Source organism: Phalaenopsis equestris, unplaced genomic scaffold (genome assembly GCF_001263595.1).
Source record: "Phalaenopsis equestris unplaced genomic scaffold, ASM126359v1 Scaffold229296, whole genome shotgun sequence".
Taxonomy (NCBI): domain Eukaryota; kingdom Viridiplantae; phylum Streptophyta; class Magnoliopsida; order Asparagales; family Orchidaceae; genus Phalaenopsis; species Phalaenopsis equestris.
The window spans coordinates 197,847-210,480 of NW_018247269.1; the positions used below are offsets into that span (position 1 = coordinate 197,847).

Below are 12,634 nucleotides of genomic sequence, written 5' to 3' on the forward strand. Positions count from 1 at the left end.
TCAAACATGAAGTTTATAGATTATAAATTTATGCAATTACTTGGTTATATTTTAATGTAAATTAGAAATTACATAGAATTTTTCTTAAATAATAATCCATTTATCATCAAAATAATATTCAACAACAAAAAAAAATAAAAATAAAACCAGAAATCATAAGAAAACCTCAGCTTGATTATTACTCATGTTTCAATGAGAATATTAGTTGTATCTATTTTTGCTAAAATCATTTAAACTAACAAAACTGTTATTGAATTATGTCGATGAAAGAGACTAAATTAGGAAAGCACTAAACAAAAAAAATCTTGGCCTCATACTACTATAAGCGATATCTTCCCCTAAGAATCGATAGTCGCACCCGCATTGAACTAGAAGATCTAAGTATCTCAGAAGCTTACAGGCTTGAAGAAATTTGCAAAATTTATTAAACTAATACTCGTAAGATCACACCCAACATTTATATTTATAAACATCTAATTCACTTTCCTCCATGCTTCCATCTGTTGATACGATATGTTTAAGCGCAACTCTCATAAGACTTTAATAATAATCCAACAAGTCATAAGATAAGATTGCCACTTGTTGAACATGTACATGCATAGGAGTGGAAGGTGGGGTTGTTGATTTGATCGCGAAGTAGAAGGTGATTCAAAGCGCAAAATACTAATCAATCTCAAAGGATTGTGAAATGAAAGGAGAATGCAGAAAGCTTAATCACATTAGAGTTGTGTGAATTTCGTGTGAAGCCGCCATGTAGGAGTTGGATTGAGAGGAAAGTTTTTTCTTCAATCACTCTTATTCAGAGTATCTTGGCTTTTGATTAATTGTACTTTGTGATATTTAGTCAAAATGAATAACACAATCATAATCATATTTTACATAAATGGCATAAAATTTAAAATAGGAATATTAAATAGAAGTATTTTTGAAAATGAAAATTAATGTTTAATTTTTTAATTTGCTTGCCTTAATGCATATGAATTGCATTTTTTATGAGTCCAGAATTTCAAATCCGCTCGATTTTGGTATTTTTTTAATATTTGATCTTCATAAATCAAATTAAGGTATAAATATTATGATATATACATTATAATTTATTGAACCATCCTATAAAGTTCTGTCACTGATACACTAGATATCATAATAGTTGACCATCAGTAGTGGATGTGATTTCACAATACAAACACGACTTCAGAAATAAGAAATGTAGAATAATGTGACCAAGTGTTTAATATTAATTCATGAGAAAATGGAAAGAGAAATTTAAGGCAATGTTGCTAGCTTTTAAAATAAATTCAAATTTGATGCATTCAAGGCTGGCATTAATACCAAAATTTTATTGATATTTTCAATGTAGTACATTAAAAATGCGCCAATCTTTCTCACTATCAAATTTTAAAGGGCTTCTTTTGGAAAGTTATTTATAATTAGGCGTACCGTTATCTTATTATCTATTTTAACTTTCACATTCCATATTGTTACATCAATAGACTTAACTCAATAATTAAAAGCCCTATTTTTGTAAATACATTATTTGGAAGTAAAAAAATTTATGTAACAATATAATTCATATAAATGGCTAACAATAATGAAAATATTAAACCATACATTTTAGTTGATACTACTAATTAAATATTATAACTAATTCTTCGAAGATGATATGATAAGAAAATTGGAAGTGGACAAATCACATTAATATGATTTGCCTATATGGACAAACAATATTTTTCTTAAAAAAGATCTCTCCTTTTTTTCTATAATATTAGTCACGCGAGAATATTCACTTTTGACTAGATAGATAAGTTTCTTTTAATATTGCATTTAACAAATTCTCTAATACGTTGGCATATCTCTTGCCATAAACTTTTTTAATGAATATGGAAATCAAGAAACCATTGACTAAAATTATAATCAATATCTATTTGATCATTAATCATAAAGATAATTTTCATTAATTACTAAGAATTGCATATTGGACTGCTTGTTTGGTCTATTAACTATAATAAATCCGATTGATTTAGTTTAATTTTCATGAATGTACTCAATTTCTATTGGAGTTTAGATTCATATATTATTTTGAGCTCAATTTTAGTTATAGGCTCTTAAATATAAATTTTGATTCATGGATATGTTTTAATGTTGGTACATAATCTATTCAATATCGTATATAGAGTGATACTGTAACCACAAATGGTCTTCTGCATTTAAAATATTCGCATATGGATGAAAAAAAATTCCTTAAGAGAAACATATTCAATTATACATTATGTTTGTGATGTTGTATGCATGATGATTTTTTAGGAAATGGTGTTAATTTTTTTATAGGGCGTTAATCACTTATGTGCTAATTCTAATATAACGACGTAATATTTCTCAATATTTAATGATGTGTATACAGTTTTGTATATTGTTCTTGGTGATTTGTAGCTTTGTTCATACTTCATATCCCAACCATGACTCTTAATATATAGATAATAGTAATATAGTAGTGTACATGCAAATAATATTTAACTGTAAAAACTTCGAACCTTCCTTAACTTTTAAACACCCTCTATTGGGTTTCATAAGTTTCATAAATTGATCCCTATAACCATTGATTGATAAATGTTATTTCTTAAGTTATGTTTTGTATCAACCAATGTAGATCTATCAATTAAATTTCTTCAAAATAATACATGTTATATTAGTTTCATATTAGCAATGTTTAATTTTAAAGGGGCTATTTGCTTGCAAGTAGGATTTAATAAATTTTACGAATATGAATTGAATAAATACTAAAATTGGTAGATCTTCAAAATGATTTTGTATGACTAAATTAATACTGTCAGATTTTTCTGAAATGTTTGACAGCTTATATATTTAAATCCGTTAGTTTAAATGTGATTTTAATATTAATATTTATAATTAATTTATTAAGAATTTTTTTTTTACTAATTTTAATCATCTCTAATTACAGTAATAATTTAGTACTTATTTATTAAGTTGACTAATCATTATTTAAAATTTTGCTAAAGTAATTAATCATTAATGAAGGTTTTTATGTTCATTAAATAATCATTAATTATTTATTTACTAAGTTAATTTTACATTAATTAAATTTTAATTAAATAATTAATCTTTTTTTAGCATTTTACTAATCTTAAATTAATCATTAATTAGTTATTTATCAAACATATTCATAAACCTACATCAAATCTTGACCCATCACTGTTTCAATTGTAATTGAATTGAATACATTATTAGCTTATGATAATATATTAATTACTACTCAATTAAATTAATTAAAAATGCTTCAATTTAATGATACCTTAATTAGTATATTTTTAATAAATTATAAATTTATTTAAAATTAAGAAGTTAACCAAATAAGGTCCCCATTTTTGTTCCCTTTTTGCTCCTACCCAAACCGTAAAGGAAAGAGAAGCACTTGTCTATTTCTATTCGCAATCCTTAAGGAAAGGAAGCGATACTTGCACATTTCTATTGCCTAGCTTTGCTATGCTCCACCAGTGGCAGAGAAGACATTGGCGATGATGAGGACAAAGGAGATTTGGAGTGAGGAAGTCGCGATAAGAGCTTGACGGTGAAGTTATTCCCATTCTGTTGGTCGATAAATTAGAAATTGTCGGTTGCCGGAATGAACTTAGTCCAAATGAGTTGTTAAGCTCATTTAAATCGGGGAGATCTTGTTAGCAATCGTGAGTTACCTCGTATGAAGGGACTCCCGTAAATTCAAAGGAGCGTTTATGTTTAATTTTATTTCAAAAGATTTATGGTTACCTTTGAAAGTGCTTAATTTAATTTTGAAAATTGTTGATTAATTTTTAAAAAAAGGTTTTGTTTCGCAGGTGAAGTAAAATCCATAACCAAGCATGTATAATATTTTAAAGTGAGAGTAAATTGCAATAAATAATAAATAAAATGAAAGAAAGTAAAAATGAAAGAAAGTAAATAAAACTTTAAAGGTGTATCTGTCTTCTTCTCGTTACTCCCGCTGAAAAATTAGCTTTTGTAGTATATATGATTTTGCAGAAACAGTAAATAAGAAGAGCAGTTTATGGTGTATCTATCAAACCCCAAGTCATGACTTGATGAGTCCCTAAAGGTCATAGTTGATGATTTTCTGAAACAAAATATAATAAGTTCAACTGTTCTTCAAAATATCCAAAAGATTCTAAAATATTCAGGGCATAACCCGAAACGACTTTTAAAATTTTTTGAAACATTTTCGAGTTCACTTGACCTTATTATATTGTTCAATTGATCATCCAAACTTAGATTTAATTCAAATGAATTAATACATCCTATGCTCAGTGAGCCAAATATTTTAATTATCTCATGAGAAGGGTACATAATAGTCAGTTGATGTTTCATTTAAGAGTTATGTGAACGAGTGTCCTTAGAACAAACTCAAGCTATTAAGGATCTTATGGCCACAGGTAAAGCTGGACCCGTAGTGTTTTAAAATATGTTTATAATTAAATTATATTTTCTTTTATAATCCTCATTAGACAAATTCAAGTTGAGCCTAGTGCACTACTAAGCCCTTAGGGTCCAACATCTAAAGTGAACTTACAATGATTGAATATTAAATTAGGTGAAGTTCAATTTTTTATCAAGATCACGTCTTATCATCAAATCACCAATAAGGGGAATGGGAAGGGGGGGTTGGGGGGGGCTTTAGATTAGTGAATTATCATCTGCCTAACATAAGCCCACCACCTTAGCATCATTTAATTTAATTAACCTCTAAATTATAATAATTAAGAAAAATTGTATTTATAACTCTATTGTAGAAGAGGGGGAAATTCGTTTATACCATTTTAACCCCTTATATTTCAATCATCTAAAAGAACTTGATATAATCAAAATTACCCTTTTACCCTTTTTTAATGAATCTTAAAATTTAATTAAGACGTTAAGAATTCAAAATTATCATTTTGCTTTTAGGGCTCTTCACTTCATAACTCATCAAATATAATTCAAATGACTTTGAAATTTTTAGTGTGTCCATCCCATGGGTCAATTAAAATATGAGAGGAGATGTGATTTTTCAAAAATTTATTTAATTTAAATAATGTTTTTAAACTAAAAAATAGGATTTTCAATATTACTTTATTTAGTTAATCAAAGTAATGTTTTTGTTCATGAGAAAATTATTGGAGGTTCACCTAGGTTATAAGACCACTTGGACAAAATTTTATTATTTTTCAAATTATATTTTAATTATTAAAATTATTTATTGATTTTAGTGATTTAAATAAATAGCAAATATGTTTTAATTACAAAAATTAATTTTTATTAAATTTACCTAAGTCCAAAGATTTATTTTTCTTAAATCCTTTTAAGTCCAAGGAACTCAGAGAAACATCTCTTCATTTTTGTGATTTTTAATTTATTTATTATGATTATTTTAATGGAAAATTAGAGAAAATACATTTTTTAGCCTTTTAAAAATTATAATTAACTTAGAAAAATTAAGAAAAAATATTCTAATAAGTCTCAAGTGATCAGGAAACAATTAAGAACATCTTAGACCATTTTTATATTTTTGTAATTTTTAATTATTTTTAATTCAAAAATAAAGCTAAAAATAAAGTGTTTATTTTAATATAGATATTATTTTTTCTAAATGATCATGATCATAAGGAACTCAGAAAATCACTTTTCATAATTTTTATGATTATATTTTATTTAATATAATTATTTTAATACAAAAATATCATTTTACTTAGAAAATCAACTTTAGTGATAAATATACTCCAAATTTATTCTAGATTTTTACAGTGAGTTAATGTGATTATCCTTTACAATATGGAATTGATTTTGTTAAATTTTGAATAATATTTTATTTAATTATTTTATTATACGTTTTAGGCATTTAGTTACCTATAAAAATGTACAAAATTACTTAAATCCATATTATATTTTTTCTTAGGATCCTCTAACCAGGAGAAACCTACCAAAATTAATTCCATAATTTTTGAATTTATATTTTAATTTATAAAGTTGTTTTAAGCAAAAATAGGTAACTAGGCTTGAAAATTAGGGTTTCAAAGCTAGAGTTGCTTTCTGACCTAGGAAAAATCAAAGAACATCCCTATTAACATGAGGAATAAACCCCCAAATTTTCAAGCCATGATGATTATTATTTACTTAATTAAAATTAAAATAGTCTAGAGGGTAGTTAACTAATTAAAAATCAGAGCATATCGATTAATTTTTATTTTTATTCCACATTATTCTTCCTGTTCACCGAGCAACTAGTATTTTTATTTTATTTTTATGTTTTTTCTTTATCAATTTATGGATTTCTAAATTATGGAATTAATTTAAATAAAAAATCCTTAAATTTCTTACTTATCCGAATCAGCCGCCACCTCATTCTACGACGCTCCGAGCTCACACGCGTTGCTCCTCCATTTGACGCCGCCATCTGAGTTAGCTGTCACGCGGCCCACGATTCATGTTTCATCCTTCCATCCTATGCGATCTGAGCCGTCCAACTGATACCCGCGCTATCCAACAGCTCTTCGTCATCGTCGGTTGATCGCCCTGGCACGAGAACCTTCCAACTTAAAACCTTTAGATCTGTCTTGATACTTAACCAAATAACATGTGGATTGTTCCTATACCTTCATTTACTCAAGACGAACACATCTATACGGTTAAATGCTCATCTAATCAAACTTCTTTTCACAATTGGTGAAACCAAGCAAAAAATTAGGATTGCTAGTCTATACCTGAGTTTGAGAGGGGAGGCCTCAATCAAATGCTTATGGAAGCTGTGGAAGCTTCAGAAGAGTCTGGAGAACCTCCTGGAAGTGTTCTTTTCCTCTGGTGAATAATCCAAGCATAATTTCAATCAAAGGGTGGTGCGACCTTGGTCAAAAGCTATGTTAGGGTGCTTAACAAGCTCGGGACAGAGGGGTTTTTGATGACAAACTTCCTTCGTTTGATTGAGGAAGTTTAGGGATGGTTTAATTCGAGATTTGGTGGAGTTTTGGTTGAGTGACTGAAATTCCCCTGGTTTTTAGCTCAAAATTGAGCTTAGACAGAGAGATTCAGTGGGCGAAAATTGTCAGATTGATCTTAGGAAGCCTTTGAGAAGCTCTGGGAGCAATTTGACAGAGTTTCCTCAAGGTTTTGTGCATTCTCTATAGTTGGCCCTGAGAGGTGCCGTTTAAATAGTGGGGGAAGGAGTGGCCACCATGGATGGCCAGTGGGTGCAATGTGTTGCTTATGTGGAGGGAAGAAAGGTGCAAGTGACCAATTAGAGTGAGACAACTCAGGGAGTTCAAATTTTGAGTTCAAAGCTTGCGGTGGCTCTCGATTTTGGTGTTTTCCGACCACTAGGCTTGCCGGCCAGGCCAGGGCTGGTGACTAGAGTGGTTAGGGGAGCCAGGGGGAGCTTAATGATGATTATCCTTGAAGGTTGATGGTTGACGACAAATATATTTTGGGTTTAACCAAATATGGGAGGAGATCCCCTAAATCAAGGGACCTTTGGTCCATGGCTCATGTAGAGTGGGCTAGGTGGGTCAGTGGGCTAGGTGAGTGGGCTAGGTGGGTCTAGCCTTGTCCTTAGGGTCCAAAGGCTTGCTGTTGTGACTATGGCTCAGTCAATTTAAATGGGTTTGGTTCAATTTAAGGCTTGGGTTCAAAATCATGTTATGTACTTGGATTTGTATTTGGGTTTGGCTAGACTTTGAGTTTGGCTCAATTGATTGATCAAATTGGCTTGAATGATTGTTATGAGTAGATTGGAAAAGGAATTGAGTGATTTTGAATTGATTTGGGAGTTCAATTTAGTGGAATTTGGCCAATGACCAATTTTGGGGTATCTGGGTTAGACTTGGGTTTGAATTGGGCTAAGGTTTAGGTTAGGCTCAATTGATGGTTCAAATTGGTCCAAGAGTTTGTAATGAAAAGTTTTGGATATCAATTGGGTAGAAATTTTGGAGTTATGAGGTTAAATTTGATGGAATTTAGACTTAGGTGTAAATTTAGGGATTTTGGCTTAGGTATGATTTAGGTGAGATTTAAGGCTAAGCTAGGGCCAATTGAAAGTAAATTTGGTCTAAAGGAATGTTATAAGGAATTTGGAAATCAAAATTGTGGAAATTGAATAGGTTAGAGGGTTCAATTTTTGGAAATTGGGTGTATGGTCAAATTGGGTATTTTGGTTGGATTTAGAATTTAAGTTTAAAATTGGGTTCAATTGAGCTTCAATTTGGTTTCAATCAAGATTAGAAATGATGAATTTTAGTTTAGAATTGAAATTGGGGAAATTTGGGATCAATTTGGTGTAAATTGGGGCCTTAAAGGGCAAAATTGGGATTTTGGTCAAAATTGGTCAAATTGGAATTCATGAGCTGTTAAGTTTGGTTTTGGGGGTGCTTGAAATGATTTTGGAGGTTTTTAGAAATTTGAGCCACCAAGGATATTTTGGTAATTTTGGCAAACTTGAGGGTATTTTGGTAATTTTAAAAATTTAGGGTGTTTTGGGTAGTTTGGATGGTTTAAAGTTTGGATGGTTTAAAATGGATGGTTTAAAAGATTTGGGGTGATTTTTGGACAAAGTTGGGTGGTTTGGGCAATTTTGAGGATTTTAGGGCTTCAAAGGTAATTTGATAATTATGGGAAAGTTTAGGGGCAAAAGGTTAAAATTGGGTATTTATGTAAAATTGGGGTTCAATAGGATGCCAATCATGAAATTACCCTTCATGAGCTATGAGACCAAGGGAAACCCCACTTTGGATCCTCCATGTGCTGGTCTTAGCCGAATTCTAACATAGGGCTAATGGTTTATGGGACCATCCACATGAGTTTCCAAAAAGAGTAAGGGATCAACTAAAAGCATATTTGGTTAAGAGTTAAGTTTGTGAGTGTAATTGAGGGGTATCAAGTGTATGTGTGTGTGAGACTGACCAAGATCACATCACCCAGGGTCAACCCTAAGGCCAAACAATTTTATGGGGACTCCTCTTGAGCTCCCCCATATTGACTCCACCTACTAAGTGGTAACACTTAAAATCAGTATGTGAAACTTCAAGCTGAGCAAAAAAGAGTTTTAGAATTTCTAAAGGTGAGGGTGTCATCACTAGTCCTCTAGGATAGTCAACAGAAATGTCCTATAGCTAGATCCTAGGCTTCTAAGGAAGAGACTAGACCTCAACCAAAAGTGAGGTCAACACCTTCTCGGTCCTTCGTGCCCTTCTATTGCTAAATCATGTAAATCCGACAAACCCCCAAATTTACTAAATCAAGAATTGTTGATTTAAGATATTGTTGGATTTAAAAATTTCATTTTTGATCTACTTTTTAGTGATCCCTATGAGTTTGATAGATTTTAAAATTCAAAAAAATCTTTTTAATTATCAATATAATATGTACATTTCTCATATTTCTCATGTCAATCTAAAAGATATAGTTTTGAGTCTCATGATGTTCATATTATAACTATCTAGTATTGTAATTGATTTAATTTCATTTTAATTGTGTTATGTTATTATTATGTTTTTTTACTCAATCATTATGTCTTTATTTTAAGTTGATAAGATGATGCAAGACTTCTTAGGGCTTGAGCATCTAATACACTAAATGATGTTGAATAAGTAGACCAATCAATATTATAACCCTTGTTTTAAAGATTATCAAATTAAATAATCGCATGTTTCTTTTGATGAAAACTATGAATAACACAATTTTTCCCAGTAATAATCCAATGATTGTTGAAATCGAAATTCTGCCAAATACAAAAAATTACAACTCGATTTGGCTTCACATTACAGTTAGAAAATAGGTTTTTGTTTTGGTTAAAACCACTCACACTATGAAGGCAATTTCACATTATATAGCAAATTTGGGCAAAAGTACTGAATCGCCAAATAAAGAAACGTGTGCTATGAGTTGACTTCCCTCGAACATTGGTTGTTGCAGTTGCACAACACTAAAATAAGGCAACATGTAAGAATAACTTACGTCTAAGAAAATTTGTAAATTTTATTAAACTAAATGCTAGATAAATGCATGCTTCAGTTTTCCTTTCCTCTGAATTGTTTTATGTGGATTAAGTTTTGGTTTGGTGCAAATCTGACAAGGCCTCAAAAATAATCCAATGATTTATAAGCAAGCCACTTGAAGAGCATGGGCATGCACGAGCGGAGTAGAAATGTGTATTTGTTGATTTGATTGCAAAATAGAAAATGAGTCGAGACATAATGATTGAAGGATAAGATCACATATCTTGGATTCTAGCAGCATGAAAGGTGGAGGCGGCTGGTTCAATTACAATGGATTAGCTTAGGTTTTATGCAGCGGTTTCAGGGGAGTGGGATCACAAAAGGTTTGCCATGTCATAATTGACAATTTGATCAATGGAAAATACTTATGAAAATTTTTAGGTAATTATACTCACGAATGTTTCTCAAGGAAGGGTAAACAATAATGTAAATTTAACAAATACTTTGGCCTTTAGGCATTTAAAGCCGCACCTACAATGTTAGCTTTAAGGCTAATAATGATGGTTAGCTTGCTTGAAATTTTTGTATATGCCAATGAAGTAGTCATTTTTTAGTGTCTATGCAAGTTTTGGTATAATTTTACTTGCTTGAATTTCTTATGCAGGATTGTTTCAGAAAAAGATAGCTTGGAAGCTTGTAATAAACTTCATGCTGCTGGCCCCCAAAAGGTGTGTTTTAAAGTACTCGATTATTTGATGCCTTCTTGTAACACGTACAAATTGGTGGAAAACTGCTCCACGCTTCACTTCAGTGCTAGGTTGGAAATTTTCTTTTTTGGAATATTTATATTTTGTTAGTACTGTTTGGCTGTGTTGAAATTTGTGAGATTTAGAGCTCAGATAGACCGAACAACCAAGGGTTTATGTTTTTTGCAGCATTCTGCTATTGTAAAATTGTGCGAGCCTATGTTAAGCAATTAGTAGGGTATGTCTTAACGCAGCACCATTTATTTCTAGCTGCTAGAAAATACTCTTCTATCATTCAAAAGGCAGCTATCTGAACAATTTTTTTGAAATTAATGAAAATTTTGAGTTCAAACTTTTTTTTTTCCATGTTACTCAAGACAATTGAGCTTTCCATGGAGCATTTTCATTCTCATCCACTTCTTTTAAAATCTTAAACCTATAGTAGTGCAACAAGGACATTACAATCCGCGAGTTTTTCATATTTGTTGGTTCAAGTTGGTGTTGTATGCCAGAGTCTTGTAACATTATGAAATGTTATGGTAGGTTTCACTCTCCATTCTAGTAGTGAAAGCTGGGACCTTGGTAGGTGTCACACCCCATTTTTGACCTTTCTCAGTCAAACATGAGATGTAACAAAGACGGACGATCTAGTTAGATATTTTCCACCAATGCTTATTATCAATTTTAAAAACTAGGATTAAGCGAGTAAAACTATTCGATATAGATATATAAAAATATATATGCTACACATCATAATCATCTAAATTACTCATTATAATCATAAATAGACAAGTGTGCATAATTCAACTTATTAAAATGGATTGCAAAATTTTAAGAATTTTCATATATAATTGGTGTATTAGAAATTTTAACTTACATAATGTACAATTTTTTTATAATGCATCCAAAATTTTGCATCCAAAACTCTAAAATGAAGTAAAAAATGTGTTACATGTCTCTTGCCCAACTTGTTCATTTCCTTTTTTTTGGAGTAACAATCATCATAATAATTGATGAGCTATAAGTTTAATGGGATAATCAAGTCTAATGTAAGGTCTAAAGTACAAGAATAGGAAAACAAAGTATACATGCTTTTGAACTAACATGAGTATTTATATTCATAGACATAGCTAGCTCATTGAAGTGGACTAAAGTGACGGCATACTTTGATAATGTAATAATTAGAAAACTTAATCATACACAATAGGCTTGAATATTTGCAAGAAATAAAATATAGTGATAAAGTATTATCAATAATTAGAACTACTTGTTTTGCCATTTTTTTTTATCTTTTTACTTATCATTAACTTAGAAATTTATGACATTTTATGTAGATGTTGACACATTCGCATTTTCTGTTTCTGCTTAACCTGTTGGGCATAATAACCATTGATAGTATTTGAACTTAATCTAATATAGCAGTCATAAAAAACCCTTTGGTCAAGTTTGAGTCATACCATATCATCTTTTCAGTATTGTGAGTGGGGAATCATTTTTAACCTCACTTGAGGCTCATATTAAAAGAATTTTTGCTTTCAATCCCATATGATTTATCCTTGCATAGATTTCTCCTACTTTTAACATCATTATCATAAGCTTTTAGAATATACATATATTTCTTTAATGCTTATGCTATCATCATCATGTATCAGTGTAGTTTATAGGCATGAGCTGGATGACATGTGATGAAATATCGGCTTCAATATGTTTAATAAATGGTAAAACACTATGAAACTTACATTATATGATAAAACCTTGTAGGTATCTTGAATAGAGATTCATTTAAAATTATTTAGAGTAATGAAATTATTGCATTCTTGATATGAAGAATTATCTAGTCATATATATACATGATAGTTCAATGAAATTATAGGAATTTCTAAATACTAAGTCTCATAATAATTTGCTCTTTATATTAGAAAT

At 30.4% G+C, this 12,634-nt stretch overlaps 1 protein-coding gene across 3 annotated transcripts in view; it reads left to right on the forward strand.

Moving 5' to 3' along the window:
- LOC110038025 (pyridoxal kinase) overlaps positions 1-12,634 on the forward strand; it is a 135,240-nt gene that overhangs the window by 66,685 nt on the left and 55,921 nt on the right. For all 3 annotated transcript variants that reach the window (XM_020742782.1, XM_020742781.1, XM_020742783.1), the window contains one exon: positions 10,630-10,693. In XM_020742782.1, coding sequence (XP_020598441.1) covers positions 10,630-10,693 — 64 coding nt within the window. The remainder of the gene's footprint in view (positions 1-10,629; positions 10,694-12,634) is intronic.